Genomic DNA, 23,780 nt, shown 5'->3' with positions numbered 1-23,780 from the left:
ATTCATAGCCAGAGCATGACTAGAAGCTGAGTTCTGTGAATCACTAACTCTGGAAGTGGACTTGGGGCCCCTGACCCCCTATAGAAATCTCCCATTTTCAACAGTAAGCCTTTTGGGCTCTTCTTAAATAGTGATGTTCCTGGGGTTCCAACTTCACTCCACTACTCTATTCACTAAAGCAATTCCCTTGTGCAAACTTATCCACCTCATGATTTTAACCTATTGTCTGTGTGCTAATAATTTCCAGAACCATATTTTCAAGACTGGATTCTTCAGCCTTCAGGTTCTTAAATTCAACTGACGCTGAACTTCTGCATAGGCATCTCAAACTCAACATGTCTAAGATAAACCTACCATCACTTCCAGTCTTCAATGATCTGTCTTCCCCTTATTCCCAATCATCTATTTACTCTGCTCCTCCTGACCTCTCTCTCTCCCCCTCTCTCTCTCAAAGGCAATCATAGCATGCAGTCTCCCATGCCACATAGTTGGGAATCAATCCTGCCTCTCCTTCAATCTACACTGTCCATCCTGAAATACTACTCATCCATCCTCCTAAATATTTATTGAGTCCTTTTCTCCTCCTTCATCCCAACTACCATTGGTCTAGTTTCAGACCCCTCACAACTCAACTAAACTACTGTAATGTCTATCGACTGATCTTCTCATCTCTGATCTTGCCCTACCCAAATCTATTTCTATCATCCACAGAACTACACCGTGAGCCACTTAAAAATCAAAACTGACTTAAAACCCTCCATTAGCTTCCTGTCACCAAAAATTAACAAGTCCTAGTTGTAGTTGGTGCATATGAGGCTCTTTAGTAACCCTGAAGCACCTGTAAGTAAGTCCCTTAAAGGACTATAGTTTCAGGCTTCTGTGCCCTGCTCATGCTATTCTCTCTGCTTGGAAAACTTTTCCCTGTATTCCTTCCAGGTTAACATTCAGCCCAGCTTGTAGCCTCAGCTAATGGGTCCAGAAATCCTTTGTGAGGATTTATTCCTCAGAAAGGTTAAATGCCTTTCCTTTGTATCTGCCTAGCACACTGTAAATATCACTATCAAAGTAGTTAACACATTACAGTTTCATATTGCAAATCTTTCTCAGTGAGACTGTAAATTGAGAGGGGACTTTTAGTGCCTTATGCATCTTTAATCAAAAGTGCCTAAAGCTAGGCAATGCATAATAAACTGGTGTTTGAGACATAGCAGTTTCACAAAATCTGACAACACTTTTAAGACACGAAACATTGTATAAATATAAGATAGCATGTCAACAAAATGAAAGAGAGAACCTAAAATTAAGAATCAGCACAGTTCTTTGAAGAACTGTGAAGTCATTGTATAAATAGAAAAACTTAACTTCTTTTATTCAATGTACGTGCCTGCTATCTGCAGGAATTCTATCCAATATTTACTTACCCATCACAAAAAAACTTTATGGTGAATATTGTAATACTCAGTTTTCAGATGAAGAAACTGAGGTAAATAAATGTCAAAATGGAATTAAAATGCAAATCTACTTGACCCCAAATTCTGTTATTTTTCAGTGTTATGCAGTCTTAGTTAAATATTAGAATCAACTTAATTTGATTACCTCATCTTCACAGGTATCAGTCTTCTTTCCTTTTTTGTCTTCTTTATCTTCTTCATCCTCCTCATCTTCATCGGCTTGGTCATCACTATCATCGTCATCATCATCGTCATAGTCACTGTCTCCTCCCTTCCTTCTTCGCTTTCTTCCTGGAGTGGGTGTCCCTAATGGATGCTGTTCTTCTCCAAGATCAATCCCACCTGCAGTGTCTCTTTTGCCTGTTTTTTTAGCATGAATGATTCTGAGCCTTTTAATATTAAAAAAAAAAGATGATATGAAAGAAAAGCCTTCTTTCTATACGTTTAAAAGAGCATAATGTGAGTTTTAAGCAAAAATATCTAATGGTATTTTTCTCACAGCGAGCAATAAATCAATGACAATAAAAATTAGAATTAAAGAAATTTAAAAATATGTTTCCAGAAATTATAAAATATATTAACTTTCAAGAATTATTCTAGATATTTCTTTGGAATTAGACACATTTAAAAAAATAAAAGTTAGAAAGCTGAAAAGACTAATTCCAGCAATGGCCAAGTGACAATTCCCCATTCCATACTATCAGACTGAATAAATTTCAATTCAAATTACCACAAAAAAACTACCCTTTTAACATAGAGGTTGAATAATTTCAGCATATTTCCTGGAATGAAGCTAATTAAGTCTCAATTCTGAATATATTTGGATATGTTAGACTCTCTATAAGAGCAAATTTAAGTAGAAAGCAATGAAGAAAAAGGTGGTAGCTCCAAACAGATTCTATTTGTGACAAAAGTAACCTGATAGCAACAACAACCTTAGAAAATGTGGTGGCTTGACTTCTTTGAAAGAAAAAAGACAAATGGACTTTCTTCTAAGTTTGAAGTATCTGAACTCAATAAATCTGATTATGTCTTTTGTCCATTGCAAATTCTGGCTCTGATTTTTATTAATTTCATAACTCATCATAATTTTAAGCTTTACCTTTTCTAATTCTTAGACAAAATAAAGTTTATATGCTATTTTTGCAATTCATATGTTTTTCTGGGAAGCTTGTACAAAGGGAAAGAAGTATATTAATTTTAATAAAAAATAACTTACTTGCGGAGTTTACCTTCTACCATCCATTTATCTCTCCTCAGGTTTGACATATAATCAATGTTCTTGTCAATTTCACTGTCAATGTAAAAATTTATTATAAAACATAAAATAATCCATTATGTAACACATTAATATGGCAAGCAAATTGTAATGATTACCAATAAATAACCATAAGTGAAAAACCACATTAATTCAGTATCATAGCTAAGAGATGTATAGTAAACTTTAACTGTCTACCAATAATAGAAATGCATGACTCTGAAATATTTGGATTGATCCTTTTCCTAAAAAGGTAAAGAACTGAAAGTAACATAGTTAAAATCTGTAAAATAATGAATAGCAAGAACGAGATTAACATGGATTTGGTCACCAAATCTTGAAATACTAGACTGGAGGACTTACGTTGATGAAGTTAAGTACTTTTTAAAGTACAAATTAATACACCAATAAACTAATACTGTTATGTATGCATAGAACATAATAAAATAATAAGTAGCTGAATAATTCTCTGAATGGATACTAAGAAATCTTGTCATCTAGCATCACAAGATGTGAAGAAAATGAAAATCCTGGATTCTTCCAATAGTGCTGGATTTTGGGACCACAGCAAAAGAGAATATTTTTGCATTTCAGTATATAAATAACAATTATTAAATGAACAAATTTTTTCAATAGACTACAAAGGAATGCATTAAAATTTATTATTAGTTACCTCTGCATGGGGGGAGGGGTTCAGTGTAATTTTAATTTTTTTGTTTGTGCTAGTCTATAACTTTGAAATTTTCTCTAAGCAACCTGCATTACTTTGTGATAAGACAAATTCAAAACAGCACAGAATCACCTGAAAAGCCTGGGCACATGCTTACCTCACTACACTCTTGCTGCACGCCAGCTCATTGATCAGGAAAGCCAGGGCTGAGGCTTTCTGTGCTGGCGTGTGAGCCTGGAAGGCTTTGGTCTTCAGGCTCTCCGTGAGCTCAGTCTGTCCACAGTGGGCTTCCATAAAAATCTGCAAAATCTCGGAAACATTGTCTCGATTCACACCAACATTCAGCAAATGTTCTCCGAGAGCTGTTTTGGCCTATAAAATGTTGACATTTTTATCAGTATTGGTCATAACCATTCATCACATAAAACAATATAATTTTTAAATGTTGGTACTAAATAATAGACATTAATGACAACAGCTTTATTCATATTTTTGATGAAGTAAAGATAAAAAATATGCAAGAAATGATTCAAGTACTTGTAATATTTCTATTCCTCCTTTAAACTCATGGTTAAAAGTCAGGTGGGGAGAAGAGTATATAAACTCATGGGTAGAAATTGCCTATCACAACTTCTTTGAACCACAGGAACTATTCCAAACTTTTCCAGGCTTTATGTAGATATTCAGGGGATGGAGGGATTGGAGGTTCAAAAGCACTATTATTATGTTGGCTGGCTCTATGGAATCATGGGTTTTATTGCCTGGTATATTTAGTGATTGGGACATGAAGGAAAATATAACAGATGCATCTGGAAGTTTCTCTCTCTACAATATTACCTATTGGGAACTTGGATTTGAGGGTTCCCTGACTGAAATTTGTGTCTTAATTGGAATTAAGATAACTGAATTTAATTGAGTATCATCCACCGAGCAGTACATAGTCTTAATATGCTGGACTGTAGGTGCCTTGATTAGCCTCAGTTACTCACAGTGATTCAGAGAGAAAACACAGTATAACTTCAGTAGGTGCACATGAGTCCTAATTGCTTTATGAATTATGAGTTCTGTTTTGCTGAATATTACTTTCCTTAAGTCAATTTGTTTTTTGTGGAAAGTTAGAGGAAAAAAGAGTAATTTGGGAATGATCTCCATTTCTTAGGCTTTAGGAAACCAATTGTAAGCTGAAGCAATTCTACATTTAACGATATGTAAAAAAATAATTGGATCAGTCTTTACAATCATCTGCTAATATTTTACAGGCAGCTATAAATGCACTGATAGTACAAATTTTTAAAAAAAAACTTATATTTTGTTTTATTTTTTTACCTTGTATCCCGTAATTAGACCTGGATCACATACAGCGGCTGAGAGGAGCCTCACAAGCAAGTCTTGTACTTCACCCATGCTGTCCCCTATATTTAGCAATCCCTCTTGAAGAACACTCAGGTTTGGAACATCGATATTCACATCAAAGCCCAAAACTTTACCAAAGTTTCGTAAGAACTGCACCACCATGAGGCAGTCTGAAAATGTACTTCCAGAGAGAACAAGTCCTGGAATACGAGGCAACTCTGGCAAAGGCTGAAAAGAAAGTAAAAGAAAACAGATTTTAACAGCCATGATTTGCTATCTTCTGAAATAAATACGGTGCTCTCTCTCTCTCTCTCTTGCATTGCTCCAGTGGTTTTCCCTCTGGACTGTCAGTTCCCTGGGTGCATTGCTGCAACCCCAGGGGACTGAGCCTGGGATGCTGAATTCAAGTAACCATCAATACATTTCAGCTGAATACAATATGAATTTACATCTCTGCAAAAGGGAACACGAATTTTTAATTAACTTACGTACTGACAAAACATGGGTTATATAACTGGATCAAAATTTAGACAACATTAAGAAATGAACATTTCCATATACATAGAAAACATCATGGTGATTAAGAGAGGGGAGGGGGGCCTTAGCCAGTTTGGCTCAGTGGATAGAGCCTTGGCCCCAGGACTGAAGTATCCCAGGTTTGATTCTGGTCAAGGGCACGTACCCGGCCCTGGCTCTGGCATGTGTGGGAGGCAACCAATCAACATGTCTCCCTCACATCTATGTTTCTCTCTCTCTGTCTCTCCCCCTCCCTTCCACTCTCTTAAAAAAAAATCAATGGGAAAATATCCTTAGGTGAGAATTAACATAAAAAGAGAGAGGGAGGGGAAAAGGGTGGAGAAAAGTCAAAAAGGGTATAGGGGAGATAAATGGTGCTGGGAGGAGATGAATTGGGTGGTAAACATATAATCCTATCTAATAAAAGAGAAACATGGTAATTGGCGTACGACCGCTACCCTTCCCATTGGCTAATCAGGGCAATATGCAAATTAACTGCCAGCCAAGATGGCGGCCGGCAGCCAGGCAGATTCAAACTAACATGAGGCCTGCTTGCTTCAGTGACGGAGGACTCCAACGTTCCCTGCCTGCCGCTGCAGGCCTCTGAGCTGCAACTCTAAGCAACTATGTAACAAATATAGAAACTAAACAAAACCCCAGAAACCTGCTTTAGTTCGCCCGGGCTTCAGCCAGCAGGATCGCAACATTCTAAGCAAAGGCCAGAAACCTACTTTCAGCAGCGGAGGCCTAAGAGCTGGAGCCAAGCCTCAAAGCTAAAGCTGGCCCAGAATAAAAAAAGAAAGAAAAAAAAAAAAGGAGCGGTTGGGAGCTTCAGTCACGTCCAGCCTGAAAACAGCCCTCAGCCCCTCACCCAGACTGGCCAGGTACCCCAGTGGGGACCCCCACCCTGAAGGGTGTGTGACCAGCTGCAAACAGCCATCATCCCCTCACCCAGGCTGTCCAGGCACCCCAGTGGGGACCCCCACCCTGAAGGATGTGTGACCAGCTGCAAACAGCCATCATCCCCTCACCCAGGCTGGCCGGCACCCCAGTGGGGACCCCCACCCTGATCCAGGACACCCTTCAGGGCAAACCAGCCAGCCCCCCCCGTGCACCAGGCCTCTACCCTATATAGTAAAAGGGTAATATGCCTCCCAGCACCGGGATGAGTGGAGCCGCGAGGCCTCCCGGCACCAGGATCAGCGTGATAGGGGTCAGCGCCCAAACCCCCTGACCACCCTGCGGCTCTGTGTGTGACGGGGCGGGGCCACAACCTCCCTATCTACCCTGCTCTGTTCGTGACAGGGTGTGGCGCCCCAACCCCCAGATCAGCCCTGCTCTGTGCCTGATAGGGGGGAGCTCCCCAACCCCCTGATCGCCCTGCAGCTCTGTGTGTGACAGGGTGTGGTGCCGCCCCAACCCCCTGATCGGCCCTGCTCTGTGTGTGACAGGGTGCGGCGCCCAAACCCGCCCCCCCCCCCCCACGGGCCCTGCGGCCCTGCTCTGTGTGTGACGGGGTAGAGCCATAACCTCCCCATCGGCCCTGCCCTGAAAGAGTGGCGGCGCCCCAACCCCCTGATCAGCCCTGCTCTGTGGGCGATAGAGGGTGGCGCCCCAACCCCCTGATGGGCCCTGCTCTGTGCATGACAGGGGGCAGCGCCCCAACCCCCTGATCGGCCCTGCTCTGTGGGTGATAGAGGGTGGCGCCCCAACCCCCTGATGGGCCCTGCTCTGTGCATGACAGGGGGCAGCGCCCCAACCCCCTGATTGGCCCTGCTCTGTGCGTGACAGGGGGTGGCGCCACAACCTCCCCATCGACCCTTCCTTGAGTGTGACAGGGGACGGTGCCCCAACCCCCCAATCGGCCCTACCCTGAGCGTGACTGAGGGTGGCATCACAACCTTCCAATCCCCCTGCTCTGTGCATGACAGGAGGCGGCGCCCCAACTCCCCAATTGGCCCTGCTCTGAGCCCGACCAGGGGCTGCACCTAGGGATTGGGCCTGCCCTCTGTCACCCGGGAGCAGGCCTAAACCAGCAGGTCGTTATCTCCCCAGGGGTCCCAGACTGCGAGAGGGCACAGGCCAGGCTCAGGGACCCCCCCTCCCCCCCGAGTGCACAAATTTTTGTGCACCAGGCCTCTAGTACAATATATTTATGAGGTATTATAGAATTGTACACCTGAAACCCATGTCACCTAAATAAACTTAATATAAAAAAATAAATATTTCAAAAATACCAAGGACATACTCAGTAGGGCACATGCATTTTTTTATTCTAATGATGGCAACTGATTTAAAAGTCACATGAACAGTGTGTATCTGTGGGTTGTATAGGTGGAAAGACTGGTAACATCTTTGGCTAATAAGTGGTGATAAATTATTATGTCTACATGACCAAAGCCCATGACCCTATCAAGAACTGCTTTATACTGCAACCAAGTCTTTAGGTTTCCTGTATGTAGTGAAATATTAATACTGTATCAAGTTTCAGTACTAAAATTGGAAACCTGCCCCTTCTGCTACTTCCCTAGTATGCTCACATATTAACATTTTAACGACTAAATATGGTACCAGTCGTCATGCACATTTAAAAATGTATAGGTAGTCTAAATTAAAAACATTTTTGCCCATGAATTGGATATAATAACAATACTTTAAAATTTGATTGGGGAAAAAAGTGACTTGTGTTTCTACTTATCTACGTTGGTGCTTGTTCAAAAGTGTTCCTCCGCCCTGCACGTACTTAAATAACTATCTAAAGACTTTTTCTACTAATATTGTGTGAAAACACAGAATTGACTGATACTATACATATCTTTTATTCAATCTGAAGACCATTCAATTCCGAGTTTTCTTTTATCCTAAACTATCTCAGATATACACATATCTATATGGTTCTAAAAATGTATATAACAAAGCTAATAAAGTTAAGTTTAAAGTGGACTTATATATTTGATATTGTGCATATGGATTTAAGTAAAAAGGTGCAAGAAAATAAAACCCATTTAGGATCAAAACAATTGCTCACTCTGAGCCTATTAAATGTGTTAACAAACCTATATATTCACTTTGTGCTTAGGAAGTTTTATACATTCAATGGACTAAAATTAGTATGTTTACTTTCATTTTTATTTAAAACTATTTATTCTAAGTAAATAAATAGAATATTAATAAAGTTAAATTACCCAGTATTAAACATTTGCTTTAAGCATTTCAGAGACGATCATTATTTGTATATCAGATAAATAAGGCATATAATATAGATGCTATTGATCAAATATCTATAATAATAAAAGAGTAATATGCTAATTAGACCGGACAGCCAAATGACCTTCTGGATGTCCTTCTGGATGACACTGGGGCTGGGAGGGCTGAGGCAAGCCGCTGCAGCTGCAAGGGCTAACGCAAGCCATGGTGGCTGCGAGGGCTGAGTCCCTTGCATGAATTTCATGCATCGGGCCTCTAGTAATAATATATTAGTGAGACAGTGTTAAAAGAGATGATATGCAGTATTGATATAATTATCTAGAAATGCCATCTTTTTCTCTGTAGTCAAACATAATTGATTTCTACTCTTAAGTGTGTATAATCATGCCAGTAACCAAGATTATTTTGCTCTTTCTAAATTTCTCCTTTTGTGTACTTTAGCAACATTACAAGATGGGCGAGAAGACACACATGAGGTTCTTTGGTTGGATGTCTTTCTGGGCTTTCAAGATGATAAATAATATGGACTCTGGAGCTGAACAAACTGGGGCTTGAATTCAAGTTGCCATCTATTAGCTGTATAATCTTGGGAAAGTTCCTTAAACTCTTTGTATCTAACTTTTCTCATCTATAAATGGGCATAAATAGCAGCTCCATAGGATTGTGGTGTGAATTCATATACAGCACTTAGCACAGTGCCCAGCATGTAGTAAACATACTCACTATAAGTTAGCTATCATAACTAAAGCATTGAAGGAAGTTATTTATATATATAAAAGGCTAAGCGACCAGCCAACTGGCTGACCGGCCGGTAGGTATGACGTGCACTAACCACGAGGGGGGCAGATGCTCAACGCAGGAGCTGCCAAGCGACATAACTTTTCAGAGTGCCTCTCGCACTCCAGGACCCCTCAGGGGATGTCGGACTGCTGGTTTGGGCCCGATCCCTGCAGGCCAGGCTGAGGGACCCCACCTGCTAGAGGGACCCCTGCTCACTCTGCAGACACCCTTTGAGCCCTGGCGCCACCCCAGCTGTGGCCAGCCAGGGAGGGACTGCGGGAGGTTGGCTCCAGGGTGTGTCCAGCCCATCTCGCCCAGTCCTGCCCCACCGGCCACCTTCTAATTAATTTCCTTTCAATGTGCATGAATCCATGCACCAGGCCTCTAGTAGATTATAAATCCTAATTTAAGGATCTACGGGATGTGGGGAGAAGTTAGATCTTTCTTACCTAAATTCCTGAATACCAAATAGAAACATAGAAATCCTATCAACTCTTACAATCCCTCTTTGTAGATTTCTGCAGCATTTCTACTTAAATTTAAAAGGTTTGCAGTACTTTACTTATACATTAAGAACTGCCATAATCAGCACACAGCTCCAGAGAGGTTTACTGGTGCTCATCCAGGAGAGGCAGATTGACTTATACTTGAAATCCCACGGCTCTAGTTAAAAACGAAAGGCTCAGTAGTTGAGCATTGACCTATGAACCAGGTGGTCACAGTTTGATTCCTGGTCAGGGCGCATGCATGGGGTTGTAGACTCAGTCCCCAGTAGGGTGTGTGCAGGAGGCAGCCAATCAATGATTCTCATCATTGATGTTTCTCTTTCCCTTCCCTTCCTCTCTGAGATCAATTAAAATAAATAAATAAATAAATAAATAAACAAACAAACAAATTTTATATATATATATATATATATATATATATATATATATCTGGTAAGAACACGGGGAAAATTAAATTTATTAATAAAATGGTTTACATAATAAATTACCTTTTGATCTGCTAAGCACATGTCTTCATTAGGTTTCTTTAGTTCCTTTGCAATTTCTAATTCTAATCTTCGTTGCTCTAGTTTACGCTCTTTATTTAATCTTTTCTCATCACGTTTTTCTTGCTTCAACCGTTCTTTTTCCTTAAAAAGAAAATCATGTCCATATATTCTCTTTAATCATTGTATGTGTTTGAAAACCTCTAGTTAAAATTTAAAAAGTGATCAAAGTTATTATTCCCATGAACAGAATCTTCTTAGGAGATTTAGGAATAAATAGACTTGGAAATGCACAGAAATAATTACATTGTTTTTCAGTGTACTCACCCACTGAATTCCAAAATAACCATATGACTGTATAAATATAAATACTAGATTCAACCCAGATTACTCCATTATGCAAAATTTATTCAATCTTTTCTTAGGTTATAATATGAGAATAAATTACATATTAATAAACACAGATATATAAAATATACATGGGCAACTAAAAATTTATAGCATAAAGTTAACTAGCATTCACACAAATTTCTGTGTAGCTCCAGGAAGCAAGGAGGATTTACAGCAGGAAAGTGGAAGCAACATGTTTGAATTTGCAAAAGCAGTTCTTTCAAAGTGAACTAGCTAGTTTTAAGATAGCACCTGTGATGAAATAAAATGTTATTTTCCACTATAAACAACACGCTGAGAATGCAAAATGGGTTCTGAAGGCAATTCTAAAAACTTTCAAAAAATGTTTTATGTAATGGCAACAACATAGAAATAATCATCCTTTCTCCCTTGTTGCAGGGATGACATTTTATGGGGAAAAGTCAAGAGAGTTAATATAATAATATCTGTGTCATTCCTTTATTGTCACACCTCCAATACTATTCATATTTAGAGGAGAAGCATCAGGCAATTAACAGAAGAATCATTAGGCAATTCTAACCTACCTCACACATCTGACATATTAATGATGAGCTTACATTCATAAGGCTGATAATGTCTCTTCTTGATTTAAAAATCTTTCCATTTTCTTTATGTTTATCAAAATAAAGTCCAACTCCTTACTTTGAAATTCACTACTCTATTCTTTTAGAAATTATCTTTTATAGTCTGTCAATTTCATGAAACTGTTTGCTATTCCTGATGAACACCTCTTGTTCCCTTGCCTCCTTATACTGGTGCACTCCAATCAGAAAGGTCATTATTCCCATCTTGCATACATAAACCTTAATTAAACTCTACCACCTCATTCCTATTACCAATTTCTTCTTAATTCTCATAATTCTTCCCTATAATGTTAATGTCTTATTGTTTTTAATATTTAAAAATTTTCATTGCTTCCTGTACTATATTAGCATTTTTGTCCATATCTTAAACAACTCCATTTCGACCACTGGAAAGAGCACACTGACTGCTGGGGGAGCCACAGTAAGGGGAACTCAGAGAGGAGCAGAGAGAATATTCCAGGCGGAGGGCTGCGAAAACACAGTGTGTTTGAGAATTTGCTCCCAGTTTCAAGACTGCAGCATGGGCTGCAGACTGAACAGTTGCTGAATATTATGATACAGAGCCAGGGCCAGGTAATGAGAGCCTTTTTCTACAATATGCTCAGGTTAAAATGTGCAATTTTATACTGCCTCTAAATTTCTGGGTTACTCATTCGTGCAGACACTTGGGAGGGACAAACATAATGGATATCTTCTATTTTCAGTTATACACAAACTTTGCATCAAAAAATGGAGTTCTATACATTTAATAATAATATTCAGGCAATATTTAGGAATTAGATATTTATAAATTTGACTCTTGGCTTCATCTACATTACTGTAAATTACTCTTTATTTCAGTTAGTGTAAACTTCATTTCTGACTGTTTTTTTTTATGGTTGCCATGCCCCCTCCCTTTTTTTTTATGCTGTTGAAGTTCTTACTAAGTTCATCTACTCTTCCCCTAAGCTCATTGGGCATCCTTATAACCAGTGTTTTGAACTTTGCATCTAGTAGCTTGGGTGTCACCATTTTGTTTAGTTCTTTTTTTCTGTTGTCTTGTTGTGTTCTTTCATTTGGGACATGTTTCTTTGTCTCCTATTCTGGCAGCCTCCCTGTTTCTATGTATTAAGTAGAGCTGCTAAGTTTCCAGGGCTTGGTACAGGGGCCTAATGTAAAAGATGCCTTATAGTGTCCAATGGCTTAGCCTCCCTGTCAGCTGAGCTGGGCATATCAGGTGTGCCCTACCCACCTCTTGACTAGATAAGAGTGAATCAGGTACAATATTTACAATAAAACTTGGAAAGGGATATGAGAAACCAGGTACAGCTCTCCCTTTCCTAGCTACCTCTGTCCTCAGAAAAAAACACACAAACATGAATAGCATATAGAATATGTACCCTTGAATCTGAAATACTTAGCAGTATAAAAAGAAGTATCAGATAAAGAAAGAAGGAATTACATGAAAATTAACCTGCCTATATTGGAGCAATACAAGTTCTTGACAGGGCTGCCATACAAAGTATAAGTATTAGAAAAGAAATGTCAGGCAACCATACCAAAATATGAAACATAAAACATAAATATTACATAAAGAAATAACTTAAAGCAAAATAACCTAAAGAAGCTGGCTCCCTGCTTTCATTTTTGCTTTCCTCAGCATTCCTGTGCATTCTCCACAGAATACCCAGAGTCATCATTTCAGAAAGTAAACCAGATTACATTTTAACACTATCCAATGGCTTATTGAAATCATAATAAAGTCCAAAGTCCTCACTCCCATATGCTCTGATTTCTGTCTACCATGGCAACTTCAACTTATATAATTTATCCCTTATGTACTATATTCCAGTCATTTTTGTCTTTTTATTATTTCTAAACAAATGGTCTTTGTGTTTCTTATTTGTTGTTCATTGATAGATCAAATGTTAACTTGTCAAAGAGGCCTTCCCAGAACAACTAATTTTGCCTTTTTTTATGCCCCACTGGCACTCCATTTTATCATCTCATTTATTTTATACTTGCTATGGTCTTTCTCTACCCACATAGTAAGATCTATGAGGACAGGAATCTTGTCTACCTTTTTTACCTTTATATTGCCAGTGCCTTGATTAGAGCCAAGTATATAGTGGGTGATAAGAAAAATTTAGTTGAATGAATAACTTAAATTGAAAGTGGCAGCTAAAAGTGCTAAGAAAACAAAGTGAGGATAAACAAAGTCATTAAAGAATGAGTACATCATTATGTTTTCTGTATATAATTCTCTTTTATGAGCAAAAAAGAGAAAGAACTCATAGACACAGAAAACGTGTGGTGATTGCAGGGGGGAGGTTGGTGGGTGGAGGTGGAAGAGGTATAGGGGAGATAATTAAAATAGAATAGAGTAGAATCGGATAGAATAGAATAGAATAGAATAGAATAGAATAGAATAGAATAGAATAGAATAGAATAGAATAGAATAGGATAGGATAGAATAGAATAGAGAAGAAGAAAAGAAAATATTTTATTTTACTCTAGGTGTTTTTCTTTAAAGTTTAACTTTCAAGGAACTATAAAAACACACTATAACAACATATCGTAAATAATCTTTTATCAGAATGTTTGAGAAAATACCATAAGTAAAATTTAGTTCTCAAGAACTTGTTATACCTGGTAACTATAAACTTGTGAATAGGATTAGATAATTTTACCAGTTACTTTCTCAATTTAGATTGTGTTCCTCTGTTAAATGGAACTTACAGATCTGTCATCAACTAAGTATTTAAAATAATTTTTAAACTACTGTTGTGTGTTCAGCACTAAATTAGATACTGTGGGAAAAACAAAAGAATATTGATGCTTTTTATCATATCAGAGAGAGAAAACTTTACAGTATAAATATTTAAGCAATAACTAGACATATGTTCTTACTGACAATCCAAACTTTCACCAAATCTTTTACATAAACTTGTATCTAAGTGAATACTAGCAAAACATTCCTATATGTACTTGTCTATTTCCTCATTATTACTTACCATGCACAAGATGTAACTAGTGTAAAGTCTATCATAGGTATATCTTGGTTTCATATTCTGCCTCCTATTATTTCCTAATAGCACTAGCTATATATTATTCTGTTAGCAACTATTACAATGACAAACTTCACTATAAAGTTAAGGCCATATGATACTTAGGCAGAGCCAACTCAAAATTCTGAATTGGCCAATGGATAAGCCTTGATTCTATACCTTAATACATTTAGACATTTAATTATTAGATTGTAAAGAAAAATAGGACAAAATGCGTAAAGAATTATGAGATTAAAAAATAATCTGCTTTCACCTTGTTAAAGATCTCCTATAACATCTGAAATTGTTCTAAGAAACTTCCCCATATCCATCAAAGATAATACAAACACTGCTTTTATGTTTCTTTGTGTACATTACACTGATCTCTCTTTTTTTTAGTATTAACTCAATATATTTTTCACTAAAAATAATTCCAAATTTTATTGGTTCTCTAATTTAGAAATCTAACTTCTACAGTTTTCCTTTATATAAATCCACAAGTAATAAGACTATTTAGACATGTAAATTATCTTCACCCTGGCCTGTGTGTCTCCGTAGGTTGGAACATTGTCCCATACACCAAAAAGTTGTGGGTTTAATCCCCGGTGAGAGAGTGTACCAGAAGGCAGCCAACTAACTGATGGATGTTTCTCTCTCACATTGATGTTTCTTTCTCCCTCTGCTACACTCCCCTCCCATCTCTCTAAAATCAAAAGGCATGTCCTTGATTGAGGATTAAAATTAAAATCTACAAATTGTAATTTTAAAAATTTTAAAGTATATCTTAAAAAATAATTATCTTGTAACTATTGTATTAATTTTAAATGTCATTAGCATATCATAACAGTTTATAAATATTTCCATAACATAATATGAGAACGAATAATCTTTAGCCTCATAAATAAAACAGGTTTACTTCCAAGTATAATTCAAATTATATAAAATAAACCTGCTTCTATTATTACTAATAACCAGAAACTTAGGTTGGTTTAAACAACATGACAAAGTAGCTCAAAACCTCCTGTTTCCTTTATAAAACTTAAAACTGTACCAGTCACATATTTATAATCACTTTACACATATTAACTGAATAAACAACCATAGTGATTGTATCAGAGTCTTCTGTATGTCTCTTCAAGGATTAATAAACTACAAAAGGTTGTTAAAACATGCATCTATCACAGGATGAGTGTCAGCACTTTAGGAGACAAAACCATAAAACAGAAGAGAGTAGTTGAAGTTTTAGAAGTCATGTAATAAACAATTTGAAAGCAAAAATATGTAACACCTCCCTCCACAATGATTCAATCATGAGAATACTTTATAATCCAATATTTATATTAATCATTACTCAGGGAAAACCAAAATATAAAGTACAATTGCACATGTAGACAGTTTTTAGTAAACACACTTTTCAGTTAAAAACATAGTAAATGTACTTATATGAAATACTTGTATATTGTACTTTTACTTGTATATTTTTTAAAACAAATGTAAAAATATTTTATATGAAGTATACAATAAAAAGTTAAATGGTATATAAGAAAGTAGGTTTTTGAAAGAACTGTTAACAATTTAAGTATAATTATCTTACTCAAGAATTACAGATAATTTTAATTTTAATTTAGGAGACATTTGTATGACAGTAACTATTCTACCAGTATTTGAAGATGTTTAAACAAAATAAGTACAGACTTTTGTGTAATACTTTGGTGTATATTTTAAAAATGTGATGATAATTGGTAGGTTTTATTATTTTAAAATATTATTATATAACTATAAATTATAATATAAATAATTTATAATATAAATAAAACAAAATATATTTATGAATCATATGATTCATAACTTTTCATGTTTAAACTTAATTTTCATAATATACTATTTTAGATATAAAAATAGGCTCTTTTTAAAGAAAAACTGCCCTGATCTACTCATACTCAATATGTGACCATAAAAGGATATCATTTTTATTCTTTATATTTGCCTTCTGTAAATGGGTTTTATTAGCAATCTTATTTATACTTTTATTCTTCCAGGACCCTGAGGTAAACCTGTATCTCTTAAATTATATTTATGTGTTTGAAATTTTAAGTACAAGTTGCTGTCAAAAGAAATGTATTCTCCTTATTATGCCCAGAATAAACACCTAAGAGACCCAGGAGAATCGTAAAATGCAAAAGACATAGGCATCTTTGCAACATGGTCTCTTAGAAATGGCTTGTTTTGCAATCTGATGAGTTGTAAAATAACAGGTCATTCTACCACATTCATTGTTCGGGTTTTAAACTTCTATAATTCTAACACAGAGTAAATGTTATTATGCTATAGCCTTCTAGAAATACTTTCATTTATGCTTTCAGAGTCCCAAATAATATTTTTATGTGAGTAAAAAACTGATTCCAAAATGTTTACCCTATATATTTAGGGCTGTTTAGGATATTCTAAACTTAATACATTTGCTACCAGTGTTTCAACACTGAAATGAAATTTAAATGACTTCCTAACTAAGACATTAGTAATATTTTGGTACAGAGAATTAGGTTATTATGATTAAGATGATAAAAAAATGTTTATTATAAATGACTTATATTCCAAGAATCCATATTTACTTCAAGAATTTCTACATCTAGAAAACTGGGCATGGGGGTGTAGAGGAATGAAGGCCAAAATAAAATTGGTAGGAGGCATACTGGGAGGAACTGAATTGTCTGGCATTGAGGCAAGAGCTGAGGGGGCAGTTTTCTTCCAGACGAAGTGCTGACAGAGAACATTGATGAGCCCTCACCTCACAGAGCTGGCTGGCAGGCGGGCACGATTTCTGAGACTCCATCAACCTGGCCCACACTGTTTTCCCTATCCTGGTGATTCCCTGAGACCCCACCCCACCCCACCCAAATTTCAGAGCCACCCGAGTTATTTCCAGTGGCTTTTCCATACCAATGGCATGCTACATCTCCCAGGCTTGGTAGAGTAGCCTAATGTAGTAGGCGTTCTGTAGGGGCCAGTGGCATAGCCTCCCCAATCCCCCGAGCTGGGCATCCAGGTGTGTCCCACTTGTGGGCTGTGTACACCCTCCTGTTGTAGTTGAGCCTTGATTGTTGTTGGCAAGTCAATGGGAGGGATTTACTCCTAGGCCTATAGGCTGCAGGGATTAGCTATGACCACAATGGAGGATCAGCTGTGCAGGGCCCCATGCCATGAAGCAAGACTTGCTTCAGTGGGGCTCTGGTGACCACTGAGGCATCTTTTGAGTGGGTCCACTGTGGAGGAGGTTGAAGCTATCCACCAGTTGTACTGGCTCTAAGGGCTCCCAGGAAGTGCAGGCCAAAGTCAGTTGCTCATGTTCTGCCATGGGCCACTGACATGAGCTACAGAGAGATCTGTAGATGGCTGCTACTCATGTTTGGAGGTGCCCAACTGCAAACCAAGGCCGGCTGCCACTAGTGCCTGGTCTGGGGCTACTAAGCAACAGGTATGGAGCAAGGGCATGCCAAGGCCAGTTGCTACTTGTTTAACAGACTTCAGGAAAATCTGAAGATTGAGCTAAGACAGGCCATTCATATGGAAATGCCACTAGAAACAGCTTGGATGGGCCTGCAAGTTGGTGGGGTGGGGTCTCAAGGAATTACCAGGGCAGCCCCAGATTTATGGAGACTCAGCTATGGCTCCTGCCTATTGGCTCTGTAGGGGAAGAGCTCAGAAAAGGACAATGGGCTTTTCCAGCACTTCTGTCTGAGAGAAGCTGCCCCTCCAGCTCTTGCCCTGATGCCAGAAAGTTCAGTTCCTCCCATAAGTCCCTGAAGCCTGCCGAGCTCTGCCCTAGTGCTGAAACTCAGAATAAGTGTCTGTAGGCCCTTTAAGAGGAATACCTAGGACTCCAGAAGCCCTCTGTCTCATTGAGCCACTATCCCTGCTTTTTACAGCCAGAAGTTATAGGGACTTCTCTTCCCTGCACTAGAACCCTGGGCTGGGGCTGGGTGTGGTGCTGGGATCTCTTGCTTCTCAGTGTGACCTCTGCAGCTGAGGTATGCCTCCTGATTTTTATCTGCCACATGTAGGAGGGACCAGCCCATTTAGCATCTCTGCCCCTCTAAGCAGTATCAATGTGGCTTCCTTATATTTTTAGTTGTAGGAATTCCAGTTGGCCAGATTTCACACAGTTCTGAATGATGGTCACTCTGTAGTTCAGTTATAATTTTGATGTGGTTGTGGGAAGATGGGAGTATTGCGTTTAACTATGCCACCATCTTGAAAGGAAGACCCCATTAATTCTAACTTGCTAATGCTTATAGCACTTGATAATCTTACAATCCTAGGAAGCAGCTATCATCATCTCAATTTTAAAAAAGAAATAGCCTGGCCTGAATGATTTGGCTCAGTGGAGGAGTGTCCATCCATGAACCAGGAGGTCATGGTTTGATTCTCGATCAGGGCACATACCCAGGTTGAGGGTTTGATACCCAGTATGGGCTGTGCATGAGGCAGCCGATCAATGATTCTCTCTCATCACTGATGTTTCTCTCTCTCTCTCTCTCTCTCCCCCCCCACACACACACACACTTCAAACCTTTCTGAAATCAATAAAAACATATTTAAAAAGAAAAAAAGAAGGAAAGAGAGAGAGGAAGGAAGGAAGGGAGAAAGGGAGAAAGAAAGAAAAGAAAAGCCTGAAAAGGTAAAGCAAGTTATTTCAGAACCAGGATGGGAATCTGGGTCCCTCACACTCCAAAGCTCTAGTTATAATGTCCAACTGTTTAAATGCAGAATGTATTCCTTTGTAACATATATTATAACCTTTCACTGATTTCTATTAAATTCAAAATAAGCTCATTTTGACTTATTTTAATAGTTTTCTTATTCTGAAGTATCTGTTAAAAAAAAAGTCTATTTTAATTTTACCCGTAGGATGTTAACAATAATTTGGAGAGCAGAAGTCCATAGTTGGAATGACTAGTGTTTGAATTAGGACACACAGAACTTGTCTAGGCATGCCGTAATATTAATTTTGTGAAACTCTGATTATAGTAAAAAATAGCTACTTTTATCTGAAGGAATGCCATTCTCTACATTAAAAAAAGATACTTAAAATCTCAGTACAAAACTCAGTATTAACACATACATTGGAATCTTCTTTTCACTCTTTTAATGTTCTAACACTTAGTTACTATCCCTAATCTTTGGTTTGCTTATCAAAACCAGTTAATCATGGCAAACCCATACTCTGAAAAATTTATATTTAAAAGAGCCAATGCTTTTGGAAAAAAAACACTAATTTATAACAAGGTACTATTTTTCTAGAAACATATACTTACTTCTGCTTTCTTACGAGCTTCCATAGCTTTCATAAGCATCATATGTTGTCGCCTTCTCTCTCGTTCCTATTAGGCCAGATAAAATTAGGAAAATAACTCAATGATTGCTAATTTTCACAGGTGGATTTTCAAATGGAAAACAAAACAGAACAACAACAACAAAAAAAACTCAGTATAGCATGTTTAGCATTTATAGACAAGTCACAGTAAATACTAAATATAAGACAAGAATGGCCAGTCTGTGCATGTTTTAGTTCAGGTTTAGAAAGCAAATACAAGAACAATCAAAAGCAAAAAGGTAAAGCAATGAACATGGAGACAGTGTAAACAGAAGCATACAAGATTTACTTATGGTCAGTTGTGATGCTCCTTCAAAAGCTGGCAGAACAAAAAGCATAATGGTTGGCTGGAACAGGTCAGTTACCTTACATCTGCTATTAGAAAAACCACAAATATGTACTATAGCCAATTAAACTAGAGCTTGTGTTGTTCTTAAATTTTTAGATCAGGCAGAAAGTGATTTGTAATCACTTTAACGTCATGATTTCAGAATTATTTTTATTTCAAGTATACTATCATTTTGTACGTCCAATAAACCACCAACAAATTAAAGGTTTTTTTTAAAGCCTTTATACCAATTTAAACTAGTCGTGGTTCATACACTGACACCAATGAAATGGGATAATCCTATTTACTGATGTCTGCCACTTGATGCGCTATTTAAAGCCACAAAAGCTGCACCAGGGGCTAGTCAGTGGAATCTAAAATGCACAATATAAAAATAAGGTAAGCACTGGCTTACTTTGACAATCTCATTTTCTTTAGAATAAAAAAAAATCAGAGTTATAATATTTAATCTTCTTTTTTGTTCAAATCTATCTGGTCCCATTAAAGGGATATTTCTAAAATTAATTCTAAAATTTGTCTATAAAACCAGATTATATTTCATATTCTCTCATCAACCTAACTCAAAATTCCCATGTATTCAATGGCAGTTTTGTGTCTAGAATGATGGGAGAATATGGGTCATAATTGTCTCAAATTGTATAGTGACCTTTCACCGTGACATCAGTAAGTAAATTTATAGACAGCAACCTTATAAAAGGCTTGCACAATTCAATTAAAAATCTTGGAGATGGATCACACTTCTTGATAGACAGACAAGCAGATGTATGCAATGCACTGTGCTGTAAAGCCATGCAGCAGTATGTAATATGACAGCAGCCAGTGCTACACTTTATGCATTGCTATGACAACCATATATCACAACCAAATCACAATGCGGTGTTAGATGTACAAAAATAAACATACCCATACCATATCTAGTCTATGCCTCTCCAACTCCTGGTAGAAAGAGTTGGCACAACATTATGAAACAGAAATCACAGAGTCACGAAACCAATTTTTTAACCCCCCAAAAGACACCAATACCAAAGCAAGGCAATAAACTGTAAGATGAAGGAAAAACTTAAGCAGAAATTATATTGGAAATATTTAAGAAAATATTTTGAAGATTTTTTTCAAAATAGATTTAAGAAAAATGATAAAATGTTCATTTCAACAAGTATATAAAAATATGTATACAGACCTGATGCTTCAGAAGAACAGCTTGTTGTCTTCTCATTTCTTTTTCCTTAAAGATAAGAAACTTTTAATATATAATTTTGAGGGAAGATTTAGAACATGCTACAAGTGTTAAAAATTCCTTTTCTGGGATTCTAGTCTTCCATTAGATTAAAACATAAAATTGCAAATATTCTATCATTTTAAAATTATAAAAAAGAAATTTTATGTAGTTCTACCTAATACATAAAAGCTATGTATGACAGTAGCAAGGATCTTTATTCAGTATCCAAATAAACTTAAAATGCAGTGACCTAACAGCACACTTCAGTCGCAAGTTCATTGGTGTGACTAGATGGTCAGCGCATGTCAGATACAAATGGCACATGTATTTTTTTTATGATTTTAATACATTATGTCACAATCTTCAAATCTAGCTGATAACATCTCTCTACACTCTGATTATAGATTCCCAAATATACTCTATAATTAACAGCAGCAATAACATTTCTATATGCTGTATGTAAATGAGAGTGAGAAGAGACAATGCGATCAGTTTGAGATTTTCATGCAACATCCCTAAGGGATGTTGCTTAAAATAAACAATTCTATGAATGTCACCAATTTAAATATTTTATATAAGTTAAGATATGGATAAAATTAATATTAAGGACAGCCATGAAAGGAGATAGAGTCTAAAGAACAAAGTAGGAGAGTAGAGTCTATGTGGGAAAGGTAGCAAATAGTTCCCTGGCTTGATAAGATACATTGTGGTGGCTGTTACCAGAGCCATAGGATCACTCAGCCGTCCTGTATTTCAGTAATCAATTATCAGAACATTGGAAGGTAAGGAGTGGAATGTGTAATGTACAGGTGTCCAAGTCTCTTACACGTCATGCCAGAAAAATCAAAACCAAAACACCCCCAAACAACACTTGAAATTACAATAATTAACAATGGCTAATTTTATGATGGTAAATATCAGTTGATAAAGGTTTGGTTTTTGTTTCCTTAGCCTTTTCACTTTTTAACAGTTAAAACAGGACATTAATAAAGAGAAAGTTATAATTTAAGGAGAGAATAAGATTTGGGACACAATTTGAAACATAAATGACACATAATGGCTTGGGGAGATCATTCTTATCCAGCAAAACCATACACAGGTATTACACAATAGTTTGCATTTCTGATTTGATGTCTGCTATTTAAAGAACTCAAAGTGTCACATAAAACCTGTATAATAAAATAAAAATATATAAACATACACTACACATACAATAAAAGCACACATTATACACAGGTATCTCTGCTAAACATTGTCTTGGTCATTTTGAGGACAGCTACTTTTTTCATATAACTGATACTGGAATAACATCATATAGTTTTTATTTTTGAAAAACAGAAACTCTGATTCTCATCTAAACTAACCTTTATTCGTTTCTCGGCCTCCAATAATTTGGCATTTGCCGCTTCTTCCTTCTTTTTCTTTTTCGCCTGTGCATGCAAAACAGGTCTCAAAGTCATGCAACAGCACCACAACTTCAAAATAATCTCAGACTTGAAAACAGAACTACATGCCTCACAAGGTACAAAACAATATGGAACATACAGACAGTAACAGATTTCACACAGTAAACAACATTATATTTAACATACTAATTTTTATTTCTAATAAATAAACATTACGATGTATAGAAAATTCTTAAATTTGTAAGAGTATGTCAGCTTTTCTTATCTCCCTACTCTATTAAAAGTCTGAAACAATTGAGTGTTTGTTACTTTAAAATTTAATTTCTGGTTTTTAAAAGTAAAACATGATCACAATACAAATTAAGGAAATAGGATAAATTTTAACGGATAAATACAAGTTATTTAAAGAATAAATCAGTAACATTTAAAAAGCTGCACATATCCACTTTATTTGAAATAAAAAAAAATACTTGAAATCTGAGATAAAGAAAGCCATTACTCAGTAACATTTAAATGAAAGATGGTAAATTTGATTTTCCCTACCTGTATATTGTGGTTAAATTCAAGGTGGTTTTTTTTTTAATAGAATGGAAACATAATTTTTCATGAAGCACATTTTGAATATCAAGATCATGCTATCAAATCTGAGCTTCATAATCTTAAGTCGTTACCTATCTAATAGCTTCATAACTACCTCGTAGTTATTCTCAATTTAGTTTAAGATAGGAATATTTTCTATTGGAGGGTTTTAAGTTAACTTATAATGTGAAAAGAAATATGTATATATTTTTAGAAGAAAAAAAGCCTGTAACATAGAAAACTTCAGCTACCTGGAGTCCTCAGGGAATAAATTATTCTATATAGCAAGAGTTTCCTGAATAGGTGAGAGATTATAATGAATAACTTTAACATTAAAAGTTTATTTTCACTATTTTGGATGGAAGTAATTTTGAGATACATGCCTGCTTAGACATAGTACACTAAAAATTTGGTTTTTTCTTGATTACTTGGAAAAATTATTCTAAACATCAGTTATTATATGTACAATTTGATAGAGTAATGTCTTCCAACTATTAAACTGTTGAAAATTGCTTGCTATTCAACTAAAAGATTAGACTGTTACTAGGCCTTTAGATATGCTGTTTGGAGTTTTTCTTTGTTTTCCCTTGCTATCTTTTGGCTATT

The 23,780-nt window shown here is 36.7% G+C and overlaps 1 protein-coding gene across 2 annotated transcripts in view; it reads right to left on the bottom strand.

Moving 5' to 3' along the window:
• Positions 1–23,780, bottom strand: part of BAZ2B (bromodomain adjacent to zinc finger domain 2B) — a 180,848-nt gene that overhangs the window by 90,337 nt on the left and 66,731 nt on the right. The window contains exons 16-24 of one of the 2 annotated variants that reach the window (XM_036318585.1): positions 22,554–22,619; positions 21,151–21,195; positions 20,880–20,906; positions 19,563–19,628; positions 10,230–10,370; positions 4,706–4,960; positions 3,537–3,751; positions 2,671–2,745; positions 1,597–1,840 (exon numbers count right to left, since the gene is read on the bottom strand). In XM_036318585.1, coding sequence (XP_036174478.1) covers positions 1,597–1,840; positions 2,671–2,745; positions 3,537–3,751; positions 4,706–4,960; positions 10,230–10,370; positions 19,563–19,628; positions 20,880–20,906; positions 21,151–21,195; positions 22,554–22,619 — 1,134 coding nt within the window. Of the gene's footprint in view, positions 1–1,596; positions 1,841–2,670; positions 2,746–3,536; positions 3,752–4,705; positions 4,961–10,229; positions 10,371–19,562; positions 19,629–20,873; positions 20,907–21,150; positions 21,196–22,553; positions 22,620–23,780 lie in introns of both variants that reach the window. The other variant, XM_036318584.1, reaches the window with a different exon arrangement.

Source organism: Myotis myotis, unplaced genomic scaffold (assembly GCF_014108235.1).
Source record: "Myotis myotis isolate mMyoMyo1 unplaced genomic scaffold, mMyoMyo1.p scaffold_m19_p_8, whole genome shotgun sequence".
Taxonomy (NCBI): Eukaryota; Metazoa; Chordata; class Mammalia; order Chiroptera; family Vespertilionidae; genus Myotis; species Myotis myotis.
Note: the sequence above shows the minus strand (reverse complement) of the source record. Positions and strands in the feature narration are given on the sequence as shown.